The 27,598-nt window shown below is 40.9% G+C and overlaps 1 protein-coding gene across 6 annotated transcripts in view; it reads left to right on the forward strand.

The window, feature by feature from the left end:
- camk2d1 (calcium/calmodulin-dependent protein kinase (CaM kinase) II delta 1) overlaps nucleotides 1-27,598 on the forward strand; it is a 151,969-nt gene that overhangs the window by 104,981 nt on the left and 19,390 nt on the right. For 3 of the 6 annotated variants that reach the window (XM_080452047.1, XM_080452049.1, XM_080452048.1), the window contains 8 exons: nucleotides 1,198-1,300; nucleotides 2,375-2,458; nucleotides 7,861-7,955; nucleotides 9,011-9,133; nucleotides 9,505-9,588; nucleotides 10,668-10,710; nucleotides 15,985-16,025; nucleotides 18,933-18,992. In XM_080452047.1, the coding sequence (XP_080308173.1) occupies nucleotides 1,198-1,300; nucleotides 2,375-2,458; nucleotides 7,861-7,955; nucleotides 9,011-9,133; nucleotides 9,505-9,588; nucleotides 10,668-10,710; nucleotides 15,985-16,025; nucleotides 18,933-18,992 (633 nt within the window). The remainder of the gene's footprint in view (nucleotides 1-1,197; nucleotides 1,301-2,374; nucleotides 2,459-7,860; nucleotides 7,956-9,010; nucleotides 9,134-9,504; nucleotides 9,589-10,667; nucleotides 10,711-15,984; nucleotides 16,026-18,932; nucleotides 18,993-27,598) is intronic. The other 3 variants (XM_080452050.1, XM_080452052.1, XM_080452051.1) reach the window with 3 other exon arrangements.

A 27,598-nucleotide genomic window follows, 5' to 3' on the forward strand; every position in this document is an offset into this window, starting at 1 on the left:
GGCATTCATTTATGAAAATGTGCAAAACTGTTACTTTTCAGGATCCAAATTCAAAAGCATCAAAAGTAGCAGATCTACAAGCTCGAACCGCGTTTCGAGCTTGTAGATCTGCTTTTGGTACTTTTGTGTGACGCTGTAGTATGATCAAGTAACAGAAAGTAATACAAAAAGTTAGAATATGGAGATACAAGGTTTCTGCCCAACAGCAGTGATATGGAAAAAAAATTCATTATTTTACACTGGCTATTCAAAAAATATCAGATCTACAAGCTCATAGTGCTACGAGCTTGTAGATCAGCTATCTTTGAAACATTTTTGGAAATATGTAAATATTATGTATTATTTTAAAGCAAACATTTGTAACTCAAACTTTTGCTTTTGGGGGGTCCATGGAACCAAATATTTTGAGATGGGTGGGGGGGGGGGGGTCCGCGGCCAAATTACGGGGGGTCCTTGACAATTATGAAAAAAGTTTGAGAACCACTGATATTACAGCATAAGTTTTTTCAAAAAACTGTCAGGATTTAGAAGACATTTGTAGAATCCCCAGAAACAAAGATTTGAGTTACAAATAAATATATATATTCAAAGATTTGCAAAAAAATAAAATCATGATTTAAAAAAAGAAATAGCAGATTTACAAGCTCGTAGCGCGGCACTCTGAGCTTGTATATCTGATATTTTTGAATAGCCAAAGAAATCTAAAAATTACCTAAAAATTACACCCCCGGTCGTAATGGGTTAACTTTGTGGCGGGTGCCGTGTGCCAAAAAAACGATAACCAAACAAAACATCGCGATCGGCTATATACAGCGTGCGACACAGCGGTACGGCAGGAGTATAAAGCATTTGATGACAGTCAGTAGCGCGGTAACTGTCTATTCTTACCAGAGTCATATTGTAGTCATTAAAAAACACTTAGAGCTGTTAGAAATGCCAAAACCCAAACAAGTGAGGCTCTGCATTGTTTAACCTTGGCAAGTGTTTACACAGCATCTGGAAATGACACATTACCGCTGTCGGAATATTGAACGTCTTTGTGTGTGTGTGTGTGTGTGTGTGTGTGTGTGTGTGTGTGTGTGTGTGTGTGTGTGTGTGTGTGTGTGTGTGTGTGTGTGTGTGTGTGTGTGTGTGTGTGTGTGTGTGTGTGTGTGTGTGTGTGTGTGTGTGTGTGTGTGTGTGTGTGTGTGTCACAAGCCCGAGAATCTGCTCCTGGCCAGCAAGTTGAAGGGCGCGGCGGTCAAGCTGGCAGACTTTGGCCTGGCCATCGAGGTGCAGGGAGAGCAACAGGCCTGGTTTGGTGAGTACAGCACTCGCTCAATGAGACTGTTACTCAGTTATATGCATCAGTTCACTAGAACAGTGTCTCCCAAACAGTGGTATGCATATACAGCGGTGGAAAAAGTACTCGCATGTTCTACTTAAGTAAAAGTACCAATGCTGCAATGTAGAAATACTCTGTTACAAGTAAGAGGCCCGTGTTCAAAATGTTACTTGAGTAAAAGTGCAAAAGTATTGGCATGAAAATATACTTAAATCAAAAGTAAAAGATTCACTTTCACTCAACTCACGATACGATTCGAATCATGATGCTAGGTTCACGGTAAGATTTTTCACTATCTTTTAAAACACAAATTAATTTTCCAAACAAATGACCGAAAAATATTATATATATAACACTATTTTCTTCTCTTTTATTTTTCACAATACTGTGTTTTCTCTTATCCTCTTTTTCAATACAGCAGCAAATTACAGTTTTTTTTTTTAGCAATTATCTTACAAAGATCCAGAATTGTTTTAATTTTTTTGTCTTTTTTTATTAAATCAATTGAAATTGTCACCATTTTGAATCGATTTTAATCGATTTACGATAAATCGTTACATGCCTACCGTGTACTCATCCTATACTAGCGGGTGCCGAGAGACTTTCAAGCCCCAAGAGCATGCTGGGAAGGAGGAGGTTTGCCTGGCTGCGATGCAGACTTCCCTCACCACAGAGGGCTGTCTGCTCTCTTTTTCAGGAAGCTTGTTAACCATGGCCCATAAACTTGACTCTTGTTTTAACCCACTAAGACCGGGAACGCATCTGTGTGTTAAGATTTCTTTGGCTATTCAAAAAATAGCAGATCTACAAGCTCATAGCGCGGCACTGCGAATAGCCAAAAGTATAAAGTAATGGTTTAAGTGGTTACACAGATGCGTTCCCGGTTTTAACGGGTTAAAGCTAATCCTTAGCTACTGTGAAAGCTGTACTTATGGAAACCTGGAGAGACTTAATGTGGCGTGTGTGTGTGTGTGTGTGTGTGCGTGTGTGTGTGTGTGTGTGTGTGTGTGTGTGTGTGTGTGTGCGTGTGCGTGTGTGTGTGTTTTCCAGGCTTTGCTGGGACTCCCGGGTATTTGTCTCCTGAGGTTCTGAGGAAGGACCCCTACGGCAAGCCGGTGGACATGTGGGCGTGCGGTAAGACCACCGCAATCTCCCCTCCTTAAACCCAGTGGTGGAAGAAGTACTCGGATACTTTACTTAAGTAAAAGTAGCAATACCACAATATAAAATATACTCTGTTACAAGTAAAAGGCCTGTGTTCAAAATGTTACTTGAGTAAAATTATAAAAAATATTGGCATCAAACTATACTTAAAGTACCAAAATGTTTGAAAATAGCCGATCTACAAGCTCACAACGTGTCGCGATACAACGCATTGTGAGCTTGTAGATTTGCTATTTTCAAATACCCTAGGTATAAAATAGGACTAAAGTGGTTAATGTATGTTTTATAATATAATGATTTATATCTGCAAAATAACTAGTAACTAAAGTTTTCAAATAATTGTAGTGGAGTAAAAGTACAATATTTGCCTCTGAGATGTAGTGGAGTAGAAGTAAAAGTATTGAAAATTGGAAATACTCCAGTAAATTAAAAATACCTTAAAATTGTACAGTACTTGAGTAAATGTACTTAGTTTACTTTCCACCACTGCTTAAACCCTCCAATTCCTCGATGACCTTTCTGTCATTGTCGGAGGCCCCCGGGCAGTTCTGCGTTAGCTCTATATACCGATTGGTTTTAATCAAAGGAAGTCGAGACACCAAATGTCACGGCTCCCCTAAGGAGCATCAAAGCTAGTGGCTGCACTTCAGAGGAAAGTGCAATACCTTGCAACACTCACACAATAGGAAAAAAAATAGTCAATTTTGTACACTCTTGGAGTGAGATTAACACTAAGGCCGGACTCATACATGTGCGGCAGACAGACGCCTCTGAAACGCAAGCCATTTCCCATGTTACCTTGCAGTGCTATTCTGTTGTTAAGCCGTGACGTATGCGCCCCGTCAGAACAACTTCCGGGTCCAAGTGTGTGCTTTGGCAATATGTGCAGTGCTGTGTCCCTCGCTGTTTTAACAGATCTAAGACTAAAGTGTCATTCTACCGCTTTCCTGGCAATGACAAATCGTTTATATATTAGACCCTCCAGAAAAACGCGGACAAAAATCCTTGATTATGCGGGCTAAAACTCTTGATTATGCGGGCTAAAACTCTTGATTATGCGGGCTAAAACTCTTGATTATGCGGGCTAAAATCCTTGATTTTGCGATGAAATATGCTTTTTTTTTTGTTGCAATTTTATGAGGTGAAATTGCGGGAAGCTGCGAAATATGGGTATATCTCATATATATATATATATATATATATATATATATATATATATATGAGAAGGAGAAGAAATTATAATATATAACACATTTGTTTATAAATATATATATCATCGTACTTTTTACTGTCTATAATATTAGCATTACGACCCTTTTTAACCCTCAATGGTTCCTTTCGGAAAAAGGAGGTTATTTTAAAAAGATTTACGGGTTCCGACATGTTTGTTTACAATGAAGAGTGGACGGCGCTTGGTGCCTCTTGGACCCGGAAGTGACGTCGGACTACAAAAAGACGTCAGACTTAAAAACCGAATAGGAAGAGAGTCAAAGAGCGTTTGACTTGGGTGTAGTGCTGTGTTTAGAAGCGAGGGAACGAGCATGCAACGCTCACACGCGCACATGCGTGCGTGCACCCAACATGCCAACATTATGCACGTGCAATATGACAACTTTTTGACAGCGCACGCCCGGTGTGTAGTTTGTTTGACTTGCGTTGGAGTGTTGGTTCACTGAAAGAAAACTACAAGCCAAATGGCTGCTAAGTCGGGTCAACGCTGCTGTCCTATAGGTTGGCAGTTGAACTTCCGATTACGATTATGTCTCTTGATTGATTGATTGATTGATTGATCTACTTTATTAACAGTTTGCAAAAAGTACAGTTATACAATAATTCTAAAAGAATAGCGCAAAAATCCCTGAGGGCTTGTTTCCGTTGTGGGCCTGTGTATTCAATTCCCTATCGGGACATAACTTGAACGGTCAACGAGCAGTGTTGGAAAAAGTACTCAAGTGTTTTACTTAAGTAAAAGTATCGATACGGCAATGTAGAAGTACTCTGTTACAAGTAAAAGTCCGGAATTAAAAAAATGCATAAAAGTACAAAAGTATCAAAATGTACTTAAAGTACCAAAAGTACAAAAATGATTTAAAATAGCAGATCTACAAGCTCACAACGCGCTGTGAGCTTGTAGATCGGCTATTTTCAGCGTGGGTATAAAATAAGGCTAAAGTGGTTAATGTAGGTTTTATAATGTAATAATTTATATCTGCAAAGTAACTAGTAACGTAAACTAGTAAAGTCAAGTTTTCAAATAATTGTAGTGGATTAAAAGTATAATATTTGCCTCCGAGATGTAGTGGAGTAGAAGTAAAAGTATAGACAATTGGAAATACTCCAGTAAAGTAAAAGTACCTCAAAATTGTACTTAAGTACATTACTTTAGTAAATGTACTTAGTTACTTTACACCACTGTCAACGAGTCAGCTGAAGCAGACTTTTCAACGTTCGGCACGGCGAGAACATTTAAAAAAAAAGTTAAAACAACGTGACTTGAGCCACGAGAGGCAGTGACATGAAGCTACAAGCTGCTGACACTTGGCACTGTGTGATTAGCTTCAAAAACAAGTTGAGTTGTGCTTCAACTGTTTTCTGTGCTTTTTGGGTCCATTTTACACTGACACTTGACACTTATTACACTTAAGGCCAAGGCCACCTGGACCTGTCAAGCACACTCACTCACTCACACACACACACACACACACACACACACACACACACACACACACACACACACCCACACCACACCACACCACACCACACCACACCACACCACACCACACACACGCACACACACCCCAGTGTTACTAAGTATATTTACTAAAGTACTATGCTTAAGTACAATTTTGAGGTATTTGTACTGGAGTATTTCCAATTTACAATACTTTTACTTCTACTCCACTAGATCTCAGAGGCAAATATTTTACTTTTACTCCACTACAATCATTTGAAAACTTTAGTTACTAGTTACTTTGTAGATTTTGATTAGTATTACAAAACATACATTAACCACTTCAGCCCTATATACATTTCGGCCATTTGAAAATAGCCGATCTACAAGCTCACAATGCGCTTTTAGATCTGCTATTTTCAAAAGATTGTTAAACATTTGAAGACTGGGTAATGGGACATTCTGCATAATGAGTACTTTTACTTTTGGTACTTTAATTACATTTTTATGCCAATACTTTTGTACTTTTACTCAAGTACTTTTTGAATTCTGGACACACACACACACACACACACACACACACACACACACACACACACACACACACACACACACACACACACACACACACATAGGCACACACCTGTGTGGGGTCCCCTCTCTGTCCACGGGGACAGTTAGCGTGCATTGTCTTCGTGGTCAGTGGGTCTCGCCTTCAAACAAAGAGCCCTGTTCGTTATATCCTGGAAACCTGCTGACAAATCCCGCCCCCCCACCTCCCCCCCAGTAACACTGTATGTGTGTGTGTGTGTGGGCACATGTGGCGGGGTCGCCATGGCGACCATTGTGCGAGGGTCAGAGCAGTGATGTCACTTTGATAATGGCCTCGTTAGTGTCTAACCTATTAAGACCGGGAACGCATCTGTGTGTCACTTTAGATGTCTTTGGGCTATTCAAAAATAGCAGATATACAAGCTTGTAGATCTGCTATTTTTGAAGAAGAAAAAACGTAAAAATATTTAAATCTGTGCTTCTGGGGGGTCCCTGGAACAAAACGTTTTCAGATGGGGGTCCGCAGCCAAATAAATATCATTTCGGGTTTGGGATTTATATAGCAACATACGTTTAAAAAAAAAAACTGTTAGGATTTAGAAGACATTTGTAGAATCCCCAGAAGCAAAGATTTGAGTTAAAAATGTGTGCTTAAAAAAATATATATATATATATATATATATGTATATTTATAGAAAAGAATGTCACGATTAAAAAAAATCACAGATCTGCACTCGGTGCCGCGCTATAAGCTTGTATATCTGATATTGTTGAATAGCCAAAGAAATCTAAAAATGACACACAGATGTGTTCCCGGTCTTAACGAGCTAATTAGCCCCGCTGTCACAGTGTTCCCTGTTTTAGAGGCAATTATGTCAAGTTCGAGGTGTTCGTCACCACCTCTTAGTCTCATTTGTCACAGTCTGCCAGTCACAATTGTTACGTTATCGCCAATTATTTGAGATAATCGCAATTGTATTGCATATAAATGGTCGTAATCGGTTCCATGTTGGAAAATGTTCTTACGTTTCCAAACATTTAGCAGTGATGTAAAGTAACTAAGTCCATTTACTCAAGTACTTTACTTAACACATTGATTGCCAAGATATTAAACATAGTTTTCTATCCCCGTGCCGGCGTATAATTACCTAAATCCGATGATATTTGAAACGCCGTGGAACCGACATTGTGTAAAAAAACACACGGAAAAAGTTTCCTGTGAGTAGACGGAAGGATCTGTGTATCCATGGGAACGACAAGTTTCCAACCGCAATCCGCCATTTTGGAGCTTTGGTCCGCTGAAAACGGGTGGTTTTCAATGGAAAAAAAAGAAACTGAGTTACTGTACAGCCGTTTTTCTGAAAATCCCATCATTGGGGCGGATGGAAGTGACGTTTTTTGGAATGATGTCACATCCACATTTTTCTTCTCTGAGAGACGATCGATCATTCCAAAGCTGTGTTAGGTCGCCCCTTGTGGAATTTTCCCCAAAAAATGTAAAAACGAGTTAACTCGATCTAGGCAATCAAGCAATGGATTCTAAAAACGAGTTAACTCGATCTAGGCAATCAATGTGTTAAGTACAATTTTGAGGTATTTTTGACTGTAATGGAGTATTTCCAATTTTCAGTACTTTTACTTCTACTCCACTACATCTCAGAGGCAAATATTGTACTTTTACTCCACTACAATTATTTTAAAACTTTAGTTACTTTGTAAATTTAGATTATTATTACAAAACATACATTAACCACTTCAGCCCTATATACATTTCGGCCATTTGAAAATAGCCATGTGACGCATTGTGAGCTTGTAGATCTGCTATTTTCAAAAAGAAAAAAAGAAAGTGTCCTGTGCAATTCTTGCTTACAAAGCCTAAAACGTAATTGTAATTTGTATGCATACGTTTCAAATATTCAACGCCAAAAATACAATTCAATCGCAATGTATTGTATGACTATTAGGTAAAACTGTGTGTGTGTGTGTGTGTGTGTGTGTGTGTGTGTGTGTGTGTGTGTGTGTGTGTGTGTGTGTGTGTGTGTGTGTGTGTGTGTGTGTGTGTGTGTGTGTGTGTGTGTGTGTGTGTGTGTGTGTGTGGGGGTGTGTGTGTGTGGGGGTGTGTGTGTGTGTGTGTGGTGTGTGCGTGCAGGTGTGATCCTATACATCTTGCTGGTGGGGTACCCTCCGTTCTGGGATGAGGATCAACATAGACTGTATCAGCAGATTAAGGCCGGGGCGTACGACGTGAGTCTAACACCCTCTCTCTCTCTCTCTGTGTTCTCTATCTGTCTGTCTGTCTCTCTCTCTGTGTTCTCTCTCTCTCTCTCTCTCTCTCTCTCTCTCTCTCTCTCTCTCTCTCTCTCTCACTCACTCACTCACTCACTCACTCACTCAGTCTCTCTTATGGGGGCTTGGTTTTACTGTGTTCCAGTATGAGTCCTCTCTCCTGATTGGATGAAGTTGTTAATGTAATGTACTCCAAGAGTTACTCCTTCATTGAGACATATAAAACCTTAACAATGTCAATAAAGTTATTTGAAGAAGATGGCACACCGGATTGGATCCTAGATGCACCGCCGTCTTTATTGCAGACATTGTTGCAACCTTTACTTAAAGGTCTGGTCTAGGCCTAATGCATTATAATGCATTATAATGCATAACACTTGATATAACTGTTTATAATTTTGCATAACGTTTAACAAGGTTTATGAAGTAGTATAAGTGCTGGTCTGAATGCATTATAAGCTCAGCGGAACAAAACATAACCACCATACATAGTCGGTGTTTTTATGCATAAAGACCCTTCATAACTGACTATGAATTATGGAGATACAAGATTCCCGACTGTCACGGATGAAAACTACATAAAAACTCAACTATAAAGACTAAAACTGAGACTAAATATGTTGACAATTTCGTCAACAGATAAAAACTAGACTAAAATGTTAGGGAGGGACTAGTGGAGAAGAGATACAGTAGAACTAAAAGACAAGTCATTTTATGCTTGGCGTGTCACGCTACAAGCTCACAACGCCAATCTTATGATATTTAGTCAACTAACAACTAGACTAAAAGTAAAACATTTCAGATGACTAAAATATGACTAAAACCAGATGGAATTTTATTAAAAAGTCTATGACTGAAACTAAATCAAAATCAGCTGTAAAAATTAACACTGGCCACTGGAGCAGCTCGGGCATTTTTTTATTTTTGAAAGTGCTAGTAACGACTTACGTTTGGATGTGAACTGCATCTTTCTCAGAGTCATCACTTGAAAAATGTTTCTCTCCTGTCATTAGTTCCCATCTCCAGAGTGGGACACCGTGACCCCCGAAGCCAAGGATCTTATCAACAAGATGCTGACCATCAACCCCGCCAAGCGAGTAACCGCCACGGACGCACTCAAACACCCATGGATCTGCGTATGTGCACGCACACACACACACACACACACACACACACGCACACACGCACGCACGCGAGGCAAATTATTTGAAAACTTTAGTTAGTAGTTACTTTGTAGATTTAGATTATTATTATAAAACATACATTAACCACTTCAGCCCTATATACATTTTGGCCTTTTGAAAATAGCCGATCTACAATTGTGAGCTTGTAGATCTGCTTTTCTAACGATTTTTAAACATTTTATACATTTGAAAACTTGGGAAATGGGACATTCTGCATAATGAGTACTTCTACTTTTGGTACTTTAAGTATATTTTGATGCCAATACGTTTGTACTTTTACTCAAGTAAATTTTTATTCTCTCATCTCTCTCACACACACACAGCAACGCTCCACCGTGGCCTCCATGATGCACAGGCAGGAGACTGTTGAGTGCCTGAAGAAGTTCAACGCCAGAAGGAAACTCAAGGTGAGACACGTCCTTTTCCAAGGAGCGAAATTCTGCTCTCATAGCGCAAAGATTACCCTGCACGATAACGATCACAATAACTATAAATATGTAGTTTTAAAAATGCACTATAGTCGTGGGCGATATATTTTTTGGATAATTTTCAGTGTGATTTTATGAACGATTTTACACGTTCAGAGTTACAATTCAGAGTTAAAATGACCACTCTGGGTTTAGCAGTGTAGAGAGACATTGTTACCACCATATCCTGTCAAATGTTGCTCAACATGGGTTCCTGGGACCCCCAAGGATCCTTGGGGCGGTCCCCATGCTAAATGATGAATTGTTCATCTTCACCATTACAAGTAAATACAACTAAAGAACGTAGAACAATGTCTATTTTGATTAGAGTTAATGACAGACAATATTGGACCAATGATCAATCAGTCAGTCCATCCATCAATTAAAAAAAAGTCCTTAGATTGGGGTCCCTTAGATAAAAAATAAGTAAAAAATCTTATCAAATTAGAGGTTCTTGAAATTGAAAAAAAGTTTGATAATGGGGGGGCCTACCAAATCTTTGTGTGATAGGATTTTCTTTTTTACATTAACCACTTGAACCCTAGCATCCCTTTTCTAAGGACAACTTTAGCCAAAAATCAGAGCAGATCTACAAGCTCACTACGCCTCACGCTGCGAGGCGTTGTGAGCTTGTAGATCAGCTATTTTTGGCAAAGAGGTTTGGTGTAGAGGAAAAAAAGAGCTTTTATCTGCAACACAATTTTATACAATATGTAGAGGGGGGTCCCTGCTTCATCTCTCTCTCTGCTAGAGGGTCCTTGGCCTGAAAAACGTTGAAGACCCCTGGCATAACACACTGTGTTTAGCTCCGTTTCTACCGATGAACGTCAGTGGTGATAGTTTGGGAGTTAGGATCTAGTCACTTCTGGTGGTGATTTGCATCACTGAGTGGAACCTTGGAACGTACTGGTGTGTAATCATTACCTTTCTAGCCGCGTCGAGGACCTGCCATGTCAGCGATATTTTGTCCGCTTCAAGTCACCATCACCTCAAGTGTGTGCCCTGTTTTCTCTCCCCAGGGTGCTATCCTGACCACTATGCTTGCCACTCGCAACTTCTCAGGTAGGACAAATATCCGCCTTTCAGTTCAATCCAATTCCTTTAGAGTTACGCCAAAACAAATTCGGTTTTGTCGCGTGACAGAGTCGAGTGTCGGAAATCGCCGATCTACAAGGTCACAACGTGTTGCACCGCGCCGTGTTTTGCGTCCTTGCAGATTGGTGATTTCCTATGAGAGCGACACTGTTGCGTCTCTATGAATTGAGTACAAAGGACCCCAATGGAAACAAGCCATTGGCTTTCTTGGGTTTTAAAATCCTCCTCAGACCTTCTATTGAACTGTACTTTTCTGTGCTTTTTTTTTAGCAAACTGCTAATAAAGTATTCAATCAATCAATCAATCGATCGCACGACAACGCAAAGATCAGTCTTTAGCTGTCCTCTGGACCAGTTGATGAAGGTCGATGGCCGATGCCCACCGAAGCTTTTCCTCTTCCTCCCTGTAAATCAATGTTCACGTTCTGGACTTGGATATTTTGAAATAAGAAGCTTTTTCACTTACACATGCCACTGTTTGTTGGGATGTTAACCCATTAAGACCTGAGGCCGATTCTACAAATGCCTTCTAAATCCTAAATCCTAAAACGGTTTTCTTAAAAAACCTATGTTGCTATATATCGTTGCTTTCTCGGGCAGAAACCTCTTATCTCCGTATTTTAACTTTTTCAGTTTTTTTTCGTAATATAACGCCCTACTTGATCATGCTACAGCGTTAGGGGTGTGCCGTTAGGGGTGTTTCACGATATGATACGTTACACGATATTGGGCTCACAATATCGATACGATACGATATATGGCACTTTTTTATCATGAAAATATATGGGGCGGGAAGAAAATGCAAACAAATACTTCTGTTTTTGCATTATTATTACTTATTATTATTGTTATTATTTATTTATTTTCAAAAACGGCAAAACGATACATATCGTCACGAAAACGTATCGCGATATATCGCGGGACGATATATCGGCCCATCCCTTTAACAGCGTCACACAAAACGTCAAAAGTAGCGGATCCGCAAGCTCAAAACGCGGCGCGTTTCGAGCTTGTGGATTTGCTACTTTTGAATTTGACAGTTTTGGACATATGAGGTTTCCACCCGACAGAAACGATACATAGCTAAAATCTATAAAATGACATGGATGCTTACCCCGGCTTTAATGGGCTAATAGACCGCTGACCTTTCGAGGCAAGCGAGGCCAGCTCTATCCAGCCATTTTAACCCCCGATGGCTGTCGATAGAGACGGAGACTGGATGGTCCGATGCACATTGATCCGTCTCAGGGGCCCACGGGTCCCTTTTTAAAGGGAAATAACGTTCAAACGGGGTCCGCTAACTACACAACGATTGATCGTACGTCTCTCTTTATGGGACATGGCTGGGAAGTGTCTTTCCTTTTGTTTTGTTCCGTTAGTGATTTATGAGTGTGTGTGTTGTGTCCTGTGTGTCGTAAGAATTGAGTAGAGGGTCAATAGAGCGTGCCAAAATTCCTGAAGGGGGCGTCAACAAGTGTCTTTTGGTAGCGGCGGACATCTTTGAGGGGTAAAAACCAGGTTGACTTAACATTGCCCAATGCCACGCCCAATGCCCCGTGGTGACGACACTTTGGCACGCTCTATACAAGTTTGTGTAATTGTACTGTATTTGTGTCTACATATCGGCGGTGTCGGGTGGAAACCGTGTACGTCCAAAACGGCTACTTTTCGGGAAATGGGAGGAAAAAAAGATCCTGTGATCCAATGTAGTTATTATTTATTTAGTCGCAAGCCCTTGTTAATACTTTTCCTTGGTTCAATATCCTATATTAAAATCGACATAAGGGAGGACCGGCCGGCAGGCCGATGTGTGTCGGATTGGCAGCGCAACGTAGGTGTGAGGGCCGCCTCTAGTTTATAAAAGCCGCAGACACACTTTATAAATGTTTCAAAAATAGTGAAAACAGGGCGTCTGCTGGCCTAGCGGTCCAGGCGCACACCACATGCTGGTAATCCAGTTTGACAGCGTGTTGCGGGTTCGACTTCCGATCCCGACGACCTTTGCTGTATGTCATCCCCCATCTCTCTCCCCATTTCCTGTCAGCCTACTATCCTATCAATAAAGGCAGAAAAAGCCCCCAAAAATATATTTAAAAAAATTTAAATACTGAAAATAGCAGATCAACTACAGATCACTACTTTTGCACAACACTATTGTATGGCAATGTAGGGTACTAATTTATGAATAAACCAAAAAAAGTGAAATATGGAGATACAAGGTTTCTGCCCGACACCAAGGAAATTATGTCTGTGTGCATGTACGGTATGTACAGTTACAGTACAGTACAAAAGATAACTATTTGTTCTAAATTGTCAAAGGGATGTACTGTAAGTTATATGTCTTTGTAAAACATTTGTTCAAGTTAAAAATCTGTATGTGTATGTATTTGTTCAGCTCTTTAGTAATCATAAAACACATTTCCAGGTGGGTTTGATAATGTCCTCCAATCAGGCGAGACAATCCCACAAAGATCATGTATCGGCTTACTTTTTTTTTTCCTGTTTTTGTTTTTGTTTCACTATACTTCCAACCACTTTTCAAATTTCACTTGTTTATTCTGTATCCTGTATCGAGTTCTCTACAATTGTTGCTCTGACCTGAAAATGTATTTTCTGTTTACTAAAGAAGCTGGAGAGACGGGGAGACCCCCTGTTACTGAACACACACTGCATAGCAATGATTACTATCAGAATATAGAGCTATCTATGACATGTATTCTAACAACACAATATCACTTACAGCCTCTTTAAATCATTGTCTTTATTTACTAGTCATGCATCATGGTTAAAAAGAATTGTGTTATCTGGCTGTTTTGTTTATTCATAAAGAATACATAAAGCAGTGGTTATCACACCGGGGTCCGGGGGCCCCCAGGGGTCCTTGAGGAGTTATGGGACTTTAACTCTGAGAGTGTACAAACGGAAACAAAATGTACCCGTGACATTATGAACACAGTATCTTCAAGGCCAATCTATGCTTTGAGCGACAAGTGTCGACCGACATGTCACACTATGCGTCTCTCACCGTTCAGAGTTTTGAGCATCCATACTGTCTGTGACTCGCCGACACGAGAGCGTCGCCACAAAACGTAAACAAGGAAGTGGATGTAGCCTCCTACATCCTGCATCTAACCAACCAATCAGAGTGCGTGACATTTGAAGAAGGCTTGCGCAACCTTTCGTTTTTCCAGAGGTATGCGATGTTGGCGGTCCTCCACAACATATTTTTTCTCTCGTTTTGACGTGACTTTCGTAGCACGTTGTGCGAGTCGACGCTTGTCGCTCAAAGCATACATTTGGCCTTTAGAGTTTACTTTTCTCTCTCTCTACCCTCCCCTCTCCCTCTCTTTGTGTGGTAACTCGGTTTACGAGGTAAGAACTTCCTTAGCATGGTTAGCATTACTTCTGAGCGCCCAAAACGGTTCTATACCGGGCTGGGCTCATGCGTGCCGGTTCGCACCGCTAACTAACACGCCTTCTGCAACAACACACGCTAGCTGGTAACAACGCAGTCAACTAACCTCCTAGTTCTCTCCAGCCAATGAAGAAGCTCCACTGCCCGCAAAGTTCGCCAGATGTCCCACTCTCAATCACCCAATCGGCTTCCTGTATGCCCCTCTGATTTGTTTATTTCTGGAACACAGTTCTTATATGACACGATCTAAGATGTCATGGGAAATCCAATACAAAAAATAACGTCAGTACTTTGGAACTCTATTCAAAAATAGCAAAAGTAGCAGATCGACAAGCTCGAAACGCGTTTCGAGCTTGTCGATCTGCTACCTTTTGATGCTATTGTGTGACGCTGTAGTGTGATCAGGTAGGGCGTTAATTTGCGGAAAAAAACACAAAAAGTTAGAATTAGAGGTTTCTGCCCGAACAGCAACAATTTGCATGTTATTTGGAGATTGGAGTTAAATCGGTTGGACGCAGTGGAAAAACGAAACACTCGATCGCCATTCACCACATTCACCGAATTGATCTTACGTCATACCCCCCCCCGAGTAAAAGTCAATACATGCTCCTTCCGGACATCCGAACTTGTCTTCAGAAAGGGAGGTGATATAACTACAAACTTCTGATGGTAACTTTTTCTCAGAACTTGTGCTCCTCCAGATGTCCTGCCTTACCGAACTATAGTTCGGGAAGCCTGTCCGAACCCCAACGTCGGAAAGAGTATGTTATTGGCCTTAAAGACATGGCAAAATGGCCACCATGCCATTAGCATTAACACGATTTCAGCCCGGCTCCTTCTAACATGTAGAACCCAGGCGTGCGTGTGTTCGTGTTGCGTGCGTGCGTGCGTGTGCGCACGTGCGTGCGTTTGTGTGTGTGTATTACTCTACTTGTAAGGCCAAAAGTATAGCGGAATTTGAGAAATACACATTGTGAGGACAATTGTCCTGGTCCTCACAAGAGAAATAGTTGTTTTATGGTAAAACAAAAAATGCTTACAATTAGGAAAAGATGCAGGTTTAAAAGATCAGGTTTATGAGTGGAGTTTTGCCTGATTTACGCTTCTTTACACGCCAATAGACACAACGCACCATGTTGTGACACATTGTGAGCTTGTAGATCTGCTATTTTTGGTTTTAGGGTTAAAAATTGCTAAAAATGGCTTTCATAAAATCAAAGTCATACAATATTGATGTCCTCACAAGTATAGTAATGCAAACGTTTGTGTGTGTGTGCATGTGAAAGTGGAGCAAATAAAAAAAAGTAAATTGAGCTATTAGACTTCAATTCCCTGGCGTCTGCTTAATTAAAGCTTCATCTGTAGTCCAGCACATGAGGGTGTCTCTTTCCAAAAAAGAACTGATCTACAAGCTAACGACGCGTCTTATCGCGGCACGTTAGTAGCTTGTAGATCTGTTCTTTTCGGCAACGACACCGTTCGAACTACAGCGTACAAATGAAGCTCAAAAGTGACCGCTCAAGGCCGCGCACGTGCGTCTCCCAGGCCAGCGGTCTACCAGTTGGATTTAATTGCATGTTCCGGCCTAGAACACTTTCACTTTAGATTCACTTTTTCGCCTCAATTCTCGCCTGCATTCTTTCTCGACACTATTCTCAATTACAGCGGGAGTCGCACACACTCTCGGAGCACGGCGGTTTAATTGGCCCCCCGGCCTTTTACTTCTATACTGTCCGTGTGCGTGTGTGTGCGTGCAGAAATGCGTGGGCGTGTGATTTGTACTCTTGTCACTGATTGTGTGTTTTTTTTCCCTCCTCTCCTTGCAGTAGCCAAGAGTCTGATGAACAAGAAAGCGGACGGTGTTAAGGTGAGATGACATTTCTGTCCATCATACTTCTGTGGGTTTCCTTGTTTACAGATTACCCCCCCCCCCTTGTTTTTTTTTTATTATCCTACTCCCAGCCGTACGTCCAATCAAAAGGTGTGCTTTTACCCAGAGACAGGTCCTGTGTGTCTGCAGGTGTTCCATTACGTTTGGCATGATGACATTATAAAAAGGCATTTTTTTCCAGTCATGTTTGAGTCCGTATAGCCAACAGTGAAAACACAGCCAGCATTATCTTTTTGTTTCTGAGTATTACACTTCAAATTGTAATAATAAATAATACTGATAATATTGGTCCCCAATCCTTTTGGGTTTGTGAAATGTTGCCCTCTGAATTTAACCCGTCCTATAGCGATTAGCAGTGGTCACTTTTAATGCAGTAGTTTGGGGGTTAAGTTCCTTGCTCAGGGACACTTTAACAAACAGGCCAGGGCCAGGTTGGGGGTCGAACCGGGGACTTTCTGATTCGCAGACGGCCACTCTAACCGTTCAGCTATGGCTGGCCCTAAAGGCCATAGTAATTGTCCTTTTATATGCAGTTGCACCAGCTTGTGCTTTTTTTCCTCTTTAAACGCCAGCACTTTAGAAAATGACAACTTCCACGAACGCTCTCAGAAAACACTGTCTGGAAAATAGATGGGAAGGAAAACGTGTGTGTGTGTGTGTGCGTGTTTGTGTTTGTGTATGCGTGCGTGCGCGTGAACACGCATACGGCCATGTATTTGACGGCAAAAAATAGGACCATTACTGTGTCTTGTTCTGTCTGGTTGTTTTGTTGCTGCGGCTGGATGCAGCAACAAGACGTACACACATTATGAGGGTTAGGGCCTCCTCCAGTCTGCTCACCCAGCATAGAAACCCTTTAAGATTTGCAGACAAAAGTACACATAGAAATTCTTCGTTGTAACACCCCTGTAAAGGACTGTTGGAATAGTCACAAGCTGGCACGTGGTTGTTTAAGCCAGGGGTTCTCAACCTTTTCAGGCCGTGAACCCCCCCTCAAAATAATCATATTTGAACTGGGGACCCCCCGAAATAATCATATTCGAACTGGGGACCCCCCACCCTGACAAGCCCTTGGAATCGTAGGAGTTGAGGCATTACATTTAGTTTGACTCGGTTCCACATATTGTGAAAATAGCCGTTGTGAGCTTGGAGATCGGCTATTTTCACAATTTCTGCCTCTTATATTATTTGACAATATGGCCAATGTTTGACCAGTTTTTATAGTATTGTTTGTTGATTACTTTTCATGCAGTAATGGTCTTCTTTATTTCTTTCTTTTTTGAGGTATTAAAAAGGTCTTTAAAAGTCCTTAAATTGTCATCTGGGGACCCCCCCCCAAAATCACGTACATTTGGAATGGTTAGAGTAGTATCATAGAACAGTTGCACATGTTACGATATCTGTCCCAATACCGGTTCACCTTTCCGAGTTGCCAAGGTGATTCATAGTAGATCGGGTGGAGTTGCATGATATCGTCTCTGTCGGGTGGAAACCTCATATATCCAAAACTGTTTACTTTTCAGGATTCAAATTCAAATTCAAAAGTAGCAGATCTACAAGCTCGAAAGTTGCGGATCTGCTATTTTTCAATGCTTTTGTGTGACGATCAAGTAGGGCGTTAATTTATGAAAAAACACGAAAAGTTGGAGATAAGAGGGGGGAGGGTGTTCTGACCCAATCAAGCCTTTCTAATTGAAGAGTGATTAGCGGGGATAAGGACCACATTCAGCCCCTCACACTCATCGACTTGTAAATCTGCTATATTTGAAGCGTGACACAATGCGTCCCTCTAAATCAGGCTTTACTCTTTCACCTGTCTCTGTGTTTAATTATTCTTTACTACTCTTGCTGCTTTGACACCTGAATACCCCCCCCCCCCCCCGAGAGATCAACAAAGGTTTATCTGATCTCATCTTAATTGCTTGACGTTGGCGCTTTGCAACTTCCCCTCGAGCCGTTCTGACCGAGGGAGAAGAAGCCTGCCAGTGATTTCTGATCACGATAGCCTCTCTATTCTACCATAAAACTACATATCAAGGGTCCAGGTTGTGCTTTATTGTTGTTTATCTTGGGTACAGGTACATAAGAGTAAAACTTAGTTTTGTTTCGGCTTCCTTCAGACAATGCAGCAGCATAGGTAATAATAATAATGATAATAATAATTGTAATAATAATAAAAACGTTTAAAAAAAATAAACAAGCAAACAAATAGTTGAGTAAAACATATTCGCTTTAAAATACATGTATTCAAAGTTTTCAACAAATCACAATTAAAAAAAATGCAGATCTACAAGTGGTCTCATAGTCACGAAGTGCTATGAGCTTGTATATCTGCTATTTTTTCCAAATTATAAAATAACGGTTAAAATGACAGAAACGTTTCACCCAACCAGTGCTGGATCAGAATTGGGGAAACAACAAGCATCGACATTTCTACTGAATGAAGACCCACACCCTCGCTCCCCTTCCACCCAATAGCATTAGATTATTGGCAAACGGGTCTGTAGAAACCAATGGGATGACGTCACGTCACGTCCATTTATTTTTATTTTTTTACAGTCCAAGGTCGAACATTAACCTTTCTCCACAGCATTACTTTACTATTTTTTCCCCCTCGGTGGTGGACAACACTCCGAGACCGACTTGACTGCGACTTGACGCCTAACGCATGCTCTGTCATACAATGGTCGCTGCAGACCGAAAATAGCTAAAAGAGCTACTAGCTCACAGCGCATCGCATCCGCGGCGCGTTGTGAGCTTTTAGATCGGCTATTTTCGCACCACAATACAAATCGTGGCTTGAGCACTTAGTCACTTCTGTCTGTCTGTCTGTCCGTCTGTCCGTATGTCCGTCTATCTGTCTGACTGCTCTGTCCCCTCCAGATCAACAACAAGGCTAATGTCAGCACCAGCCCCAAAGAACCAATTGCTACTCCTTCTCTGGTACACGCTGCATGCCGGCCTGCCTGTGTCTTTTTGCATGCATACTGTATCTGCCCGCCTGTCCGTCCGACGTCCGTCTGTCTGTCTGTTAGTGACGGGTCGTTCATGATCGATTCGTTCAAAAATAATGAGTTCATTGCCGTGAACGAGCTTGTTCACTTCCTGAAACTGTTACGTTCACGCTATTGTCCATGCCCCCCATCCCCTCCCCCCGTACACAGGACGGGATGGCGTTTTTCGCTAGAAAATAGCGCTACTGAACGAGAACGTGAACAAATCATTTGAACGAATCATTGCCGTGAACGTGAACAAAATTGTTCGTTCACTGAAATGAAGTTTTTTTTTCCCTCCACTACTGTCTGTCTATCCATCCGTCTTCGGTTGAATCCGTTGGCTGTGCTTGTATAACTAACTGTATATCCACATTTCCTCATCTAAAGGGTGGATTTCCCTTGGTCGGAATCCGACGCACATTTGCGACCGCATATACCGTCAGCTGTTAGGTGTGTGCAGTGGTGGAAAGTAACTAAACTTGTACTCAAGTACTGTACTTAAGTACAATTTTGAGGTATTTTTACTTTACTGGAGTATTTCCAATTTTCAGTACTTTTACTTCTACTCCACTACATCTCAGAGGAAAATATTGTACTTTTACTCCACTACAATTATTTCAAAACTTGAGTTATTAGTTACTTTTGATTATTTGATTATTATTCAAAACATACATTAACCACTTCAACCCTATACATTTTGGCCGTTTGAAAATAGCCGATCTACAAGCTCACAGTACGTCGCGATGCGTCGCATTGTGAGCTTGCAGATCTGCTATTTTCAAAATATGTTTCATACATTTGAAAACTTAAAACAGGACATTCTGCATAACGAGTACTTTCTACTTTTGGTACTTCAAGTACATTGTGATACCAATACCTTTGTACTTTTACTCAAGAACATTTTGAATTCCGGACTTTTACTTGTAACAGAGTATTTCTACATTGCAGTATTGATACTTTTACTTAAGTAAAACAAAAAAGAGTACTTTTTCCACCACTGGGTGTGCGCACAGCAGCTTTACTTGGCATTACTGCAGGTGTTCCCAAAACGTTTCAGCTCAAGACCCCAAAAGATACATTTGGTGTAAGAAACAATAGTTTGTAGGAAACACTGTTTTGGGAAACACTGCATTACTGTTACAAGGGACTCCATTTTCCTTTTGTTGTTGATAGCAGACTGCAATGGCCCCTGCATTGGCCCTGCACGTCTGCGACACAGGGCATACCTCCATTCAGAAAGGTGAAAATCCTTGGAAATAAATCTCGTTTACGGGTGAGCCCTGTTCAGGGTAGCAGCAGTACAAAAAGTTACAACTTACAACAACATATACAGACATTTACACACACAAACGGAACACACATTAAAGGCAGGGCAACAGATGATTTGAAATGCTGGCTATTCAAATACGGTAGCTGTATACATGCTTCAATACATCTTGCAGCATGGTCCAAGTCTATTACATTTCAATAATTGGGTATTATCAGTACAGTTTTTTCTTTCATCGCACATTACGTGAACACAACGTGAATTTCACCCCCAAAATGACTTTTTTTGTTTTTGTCCCATTCCTAAGCCAATAATTTGATCACCGGCAGCGGTTCCGGTAGGAGACACAAAGAGTCTCCTTTGTTTCACCTACCGCAGCGGTTCTCAAACTATGGGTCGCGACCCAAAGTGGGGTCGCGGGAGGGTGCCGTTGTGGCAACCAAAAAATATATCCACCTGTTTCCTAGGCTTTTCACTTCCTGTGTGTGTTCCACTTCCTGTCGATTTGATCCAATGAAATCCAATGAAACTGGTCAGATGACTAATGATATCCAATGAAATCCGACAGGAAGTGGAAAACACACAGCCTAGGAAACGGGTGAATATATCCCAAACCAAAAAAAAATCGACCATCTGAACTGTGATGTGATGAAATTACACTGTGATGAATGCAATTAGTGTTTATTGAGTACACCCTTGCAGTAGACTAGTCAGGCAGGGTTGTTATATAAGCCGGACCAGCTGTACCTATTTTGCTGATTAACACCGTAAATGGCAGAAGTCAAAGAGAACTGTGTGAGTTTATGACAGGGACGGCCACTTGACTTCTCGTACACAGACAGCTCCAACACCGGCTGAGTGAGGCACACAAACTGACTCAGGACTTATGTTCAATATGAGCGGGTGGTATGAATACATGGACCACGGGTCCATTTGGTTACATTTGTACCCTCGCAGAGTAACATTTTTATCGCGGGGGGAATCGAGAGGGGGGGGGGGGGGGTGGAATGGGGTCGCCAAAAAAAGAATCCCTCATAATATGAGGTTGTGGTATAAAAAAGATTGAGAACCCCTGAACTACCAGAACCGCTGCCTACCGGTCCGCTGGTCATCGAATTATTGGCTTAGGAATGTGACAAAAATATCCATGGAGTGACTAATCGATGAACTATCCCTTTAATGATTTAAATTGATCTTAAAATCTATTCTAAAACTGACAAGCAACCAATGCAGGGACTTTAAAAAAGGCGTGCTGTAATATGTGTTAGCTAGAGAAGCTGATGCTCTTTCCGATGGAGTCTACCGTCAAATCAGACGGTAAACTCTTTTTCAAAAGACCTTTTAATAGTGAGATCAATTACCCTTAAGCGTCTGATCTGTCGGCACGCCGTCACAACGTGGCTTCCACGTGTCTGAACCTGCGTCGGCGTTTCCATCGGAAGGTTTGGCCCCTCACGTTGCCCCGGCAACCGGCACGGCGACGGGGGCAACGCGTTTCCAAAAATAGACCTGTGTGATGGGAATGAAGGCAGAGACCACAAACGCATGCAGGGGAGGAGGCGTGTGGGTGTGGGCACGTGTTGTCGTGCGCTCCCCACACGCCACAGCCAGATCAATCATCATTAGCAGGTAGTCTAGTGCACACACTGGTGTAAAGTAGCTAAGTACATTTACTTGAGTACTGTACTGAATTTTGAGGTACTTTTACTTTTATTGATCTTGGAGTATTTCCATTTTTTTTTTTTTACTTCTACTCCACTACATCTCAGAGGAAAGTAGTGTACAGTACTTTTACTCCACTACAAGTATTTGAAAATACTTTAGTTACTAGTTACATTGCAGATTTGTATTGTTATTACAAAACATACATGAACCTCTTCAGATACTTGGCTTTGTAGCTGATCTACAAGCTCACAACACGTCGCTTGTAGATCTGCTATTTTCTAAAGATGTCTATACATCTTTAGAAAACTTAAAATGGGACATTTCTGTATATGAGTACTTTACTTTTGGTACTTTAAGTACATATTTAAGCCAATACTTTTATACTTTTACTCAAGTAAATCGCTTCTTTTGGGTTGATCTTAATACGTTTTTTAATTCCCAGATTGACTATTCTATTAGAGCTTCAGTATGTATTCACATAAAGGCACTGGTCAAATATGTACTGTGAACTGGCACCCACAATTCAACACAGGAGCCAGTGTACACACACACACACACACACACACACAACTAGGTAACACAGCCCCCAATGGACCTGCTTCCTTTTATGTATTTTCTCATAATACTGTTAAAGGAGTAGTTCACCCAAAAAAGTACTTATTTTTTATCAATTACACACCCCATGAAGCCTTGAATTCATGGAGATTTTTTAGTTTTTGTCGAATTCCTAAGCCAATACTTTGATGATAATAGAGCACAGAAGTCTGACGTAATTTACTCATATTTTGTTCCAAAAATAAACAAATGATCCCGGCGGTTTGACTCATATGAATATGAAGCATCAACTGACGGTGAGAAAACACTAATGTTACTTCCGCCGAATTAGTTACATTTTCGCCAGAAATAGACTGTATCAAATATGAGTGACTGACTATCATAAACGATACAGAGCCTCCTCCCAGACGATATCGCCGGGACAGTTTGTTTATTTTTGGACCACAATTCTTATATGAGACGATTCTAAAACGACCCAATGTTATTCTCCATAGAGAAATTACTTCCACGACCCAGTTGATGGACGAGTGACGTCAGGACTTTAGTACTCTATAATAAAGATGCTTATGTATCCGGTAGGAGACACAAAGGAGACTCTTTGTGTCTCCTACCGGATAGACCGCTGGTTATCAAATTATTGGCTAAGAAATGCGACAAAAACAAAAAAGAATCCATGAATTCAATGCTTCATGGGGAGCGTAATTGATAGGAAATAAGTAATTTTTTTGGGTGAACTGCTCCTTTAAACGTCTGTAGTTTGTCGTGGGTGTTGTGTTGTGAAATTCAAGGACTTGTTTCCGAGTTATCATGTGTTTTTTGACGGAAAGGCCCTCGTTTGAAGCTATGAACTGTCGTAATGTACCGTCCTGTCGTGATAACGTTGTGCGTGCGTATGCCTGATGCCGGGTTGTTGTCAATGTTGACGTCAGTTGAGCGGCCTTTCTGCCGCTTTCATTTCATTGTTGTGAAAGACGTGACCTATAATTTATACTTTCGGCGTGTGACCGCGTTGCGGTACGAAAACTGGTTTGAAAATTGTTTATTTTCCCGGGGCGAACGACGTGGTCGTGCGGGGTATAAATGAGCCATTACGGAAATGTTCATTTTAAGGTGTTAACCCATTGTGACCTGAGGGCCGATTCTATGAATGTCTTCTAAATCAGTAGTTCTCAGACTTTTCCATGCCAAGGACCCCCAAATTGATATGTATTTGGTCGCGGACACTCGACCTGAAAATAATTTGTGCCAGGGACCCCCAAAAGAGAAGATTTGTGGTAAAATAAAAAAGCGCAACACTTTCAAGATTATTATTTATTTTTTTTGCGTTGGCTATTCAAAAACGGCAGATCTATAAGCTTGTACATCTGCTGTTTTTGAATAGCCAACGCTAAAATCTTAAATGTCAAAGATTTTTTTAAACAGTTTTAATGGGTTAAATATTGGAGAAAAGACTTGAGTCAGTTGCCGTAACGTTGCGTTTAGTTGACAATTCACCTCTCCTGTAGAGCCGACTTGCCTTTCTACAAGTTTTATCTAAATCTGTGGTTCTCAATTAGGGGTGCAGTGACCCTCAGGGTTCCATGAGGGGGATCCAAATGGACCCTTACAGGCCTGTAAACTCGTGAGTGTTCAACGTTTCGTCCCATTTTGAACACTCAGAGTTATTGGGGTCCTTGAGAACCACAGATTTAAAGCGGTGGTTGAGTGGTTCTCAAACATTTTAGCTCTATAGACCCAAAAGATAAATTTGATGTCTCCCCAAACGTACAAAAATATGTTAGGAATGTATAGGTTACATAGGTTTTGACAGTGAAAAGAGCCGATCCACAAGCTCATGACGTGTTGCGACGTGTAGTGAGCTTGTAGATCTGCTATTTTCACTATTTTTAATATTAAAGGGCAAGACCAATTTGGTAGAGGTTTGGGTTGTGTAGTTACCAGTGGCGGAAAAACTCAAAGCCGGGCCGGGAAGCATAGCACAGTGATCACGCCCCCCCTGCACATGCAGGGGGGCCATCCCGCGTGCGCAAAATTGAGGGTTTTCGGCGGATTCGGTCACTTTTTGGGGGGCTTTTTGTCACTTTATTTCGGTTTTAGGGTTAGGGTAGGGTTAGGTTAGGGTTATGTTGTTTAATTCTTATTTTTGCCTGATTGTACCGATTTATTATCTGACGGCCCGGGCCCTCCTGGGTCGCGGGCCCGGAGGCGGCCGCCTCCCTGGCCTCCCCGGACGCTCCGCCACTGGTAGTTACCTTCCCATGATGTAACTCCAAAGGTGGACAAGAAATCAAAAATAATTGCTCCATTGATTTAAAATTGATAATTTAAAATATGCTCCTCATTGACTTACATTGTATGGTAAAACAGCTCTCAAAGTCACTCTTTTAGAACATAAACGAACACAAACAGAGCTGATTCCGACAATATGGAATATCACCAAACCCAGTACTGTTTTTTTTTTTAATAAAAATGTTTACTTCCCGTTGATTTTACTATCTGAAGATCCGGATCCGCTGATCCAGTCCGGTCTTTTCTTCTTAATAAAAATAGCAAAATCAACAGGGAAGTTAACATTTTTATAAATAAATAAACAGTAGTGTGTTTTGTGATGTTCTATATTGTCTGAATCAGCTTTCTTTGTGTTTGTTTACGTGCTAAAAGAGTGACTTTGAGAGCTGTTTCAGCGTACAATGTAAGTCAATGAGGAGCATAATTTTTAATTATCAATTTCTAATCAATGGAGCATTTTTTTTCTTCTTTATTTCTTGTCCACCTTTGGAGTTACATCATGGCAAGGTAACTACACAACCCAAACCTCTACCAAAGTGGTCTTGCCCTTTAATACTTTTTAAAATATTGTAGGAAACAAAAAAAGTACTCCGTGACCCAAAGATGGGTCCTTACCCGTTTGGGAACCACTGACCTAAAGTTTTTTCAACTGTCTTTCCAATTCACTCCTGTTGGTTCTCTCACTATTTTTCCTGTCTTAACCTGTCTTCTCTGTCGCTCTACACCGTATTCCTCTTCCTCCTCTCTTCACTCCTCTTCCTCCCCGAATCAGGAGCCTCAAACCACTGTAATCCACAACCCCACTGATGGAAACAAGGTACTCTAGCAGATGATTGGCTACAGTCCCAAGCCTGTGTGTGTGCGCTGCTGTATGTAAATTAGTGTTTTCGTTTTGCATGGGGGTTCTTTTTTTCCTTTAAAAAAAAAAAAAAAGATTTATTTTAGGGCTTTGTGTGCCTTTATTGATAGGATAGTAGTTTGACAGGAAATGGTGAGTGACACGCAGCCAAGGCTGTCGGGATCGGGACTCAAACCCGCGACACGCTGTCAGGCTACTTTGGAGCCTATAGGTGTCCGGACCGCTACGACAGCGATCCGGGCCTGGGGGTTCTTTTTGTGTGTGTTTTGTTTGCGTGGGGATGATCCTGGCGGATTGAAAACGTTAACGTTTTGTTGGTACGCAATGGAGTGTGAATTTGTCTCTTGTCAGGTGGAAACCTCATATGTCCAAAACAGTTAGCCTCGCATGGCCAAACAAATCTGCGGAGGGCAGATTTTGTTTTGCACTGGCAGATTTGTCTGATCGCAGGCTACAAATCAGTTACTTTTCAGGATTCAAATACCAAAATAGCAAAAGTAGCAGATCTACAAGCACGAAACGCGGCGCGAAGCGACGCGTTTCGAGCTTGTGGATGGTTTCGTGTGACGCTGTAGTATTATCAAGTAGTGCGTACATTTACGAAAAAACACAAAAAGTTAAAATATGGAGATGGCGGTTTCTGCCCGACAGCAACGAATTCTTAGTGATACAAAAAACTTTGCATGCTGCTGTTAGACCTCGATGTTTAAGCCATTCCGTTTTCTTAGGTAGGCTACAACTTGTTTTGTTTTTCACAATTGTGATCTAGAGTCGGAATGCAACTATCGATTTTCTTTCCGATTAATCGAATAATCGAGAATTTATTTATTTACATTCCAAAGAATACATGAAAAAATGCAAATAGATTGTTGTTGTTTTTTTATATAATTGACCACTTAATATCTATATTATACTCACAAATCTACAATTTGTATCATTTTTATTAAAGTAGGTTATATATTTTTTCTTCTTTTTTTAAATAATAGATTAAATCCATTTGTTTGATTAACTGTTGCTCCCCTAGTCTAGAGTACTTGTACACCTGCATCTCCCAGGGAATGTTCTCTTTAATATCTTCTGGCATGGTGTCATCTAAGCTGTCATTATTGTCATTGTCACACATGAACTGTGTTTTATAGTTCAGGGATTATGAATACAATAGAGACGCCATCGTAGGAAGACTAAGATACATATGTATCACAGTCTTCAAAAACATATGAAATGTTTCATAAACATATGATATATGTCAACGAAACATATGATATGTTTCGTTGATTGTACATACTAGTGTATATATACAGTACCAAAGTACTTCTCCTCATCTGTGTGTGAGTCTACTTTGTCTTGTGCAGTCAGTGACATTCTTGCATGGTTTAAGTTTTCATAATATTAATGTTATATTATTAAAATCTTAAGTGTTAAGTCAGTTATTTGGGTGCCCACTTGCAATACCCTCGTGGCCCACAAGGTTGGTGAATCGTTGGTGTAAAGGGGAAACTCATTGAGGTAGTGGGCCCAAAATAACCCTAATAAAAATCCCATGAAAACAGAGGCAGAAACATCGTCGCTGTCGAGTCGCTGTGTCCAAAACCTGTTCTTTTTTTATTATTGAAAATAGCAGATCGACAATGCATTGTGAACTTGTAGATCTGCTATTTTCACTCCCGTCGAAGGACAATTATAAAAAAGTTGAATTATGGCGACGGCAAGGAGCTTATTCTATTCTGGGATTGAGTGACACGCTGACTTCATGGTGTCTGTCTATTTCCTCCATCTGCCTGAGAGGGATTAATCCATGGTGGAAAGTAACTAAGTACACTTACTCAAGTACAACTTTGAGGTACTTTTTCTTTACTTGAAAATGTCCCTTTTTTTAATATACTTCATGCTTATACTCCGCAGTGGTGGGAAAAGTACA

This window comes from Gymnoscopelus braueri (genome assembly GCF_963280865.1).
Source record: "Gymnoscopelus braueri genome assembly, chromosome: 15".
Lineage (NCBI taxonomy): Eukaryota > Metazoa > Chordata > Actinopteri > Myctophiformes > Myctophidae > Gymnoscopelus > Gymnoscopelus braueri.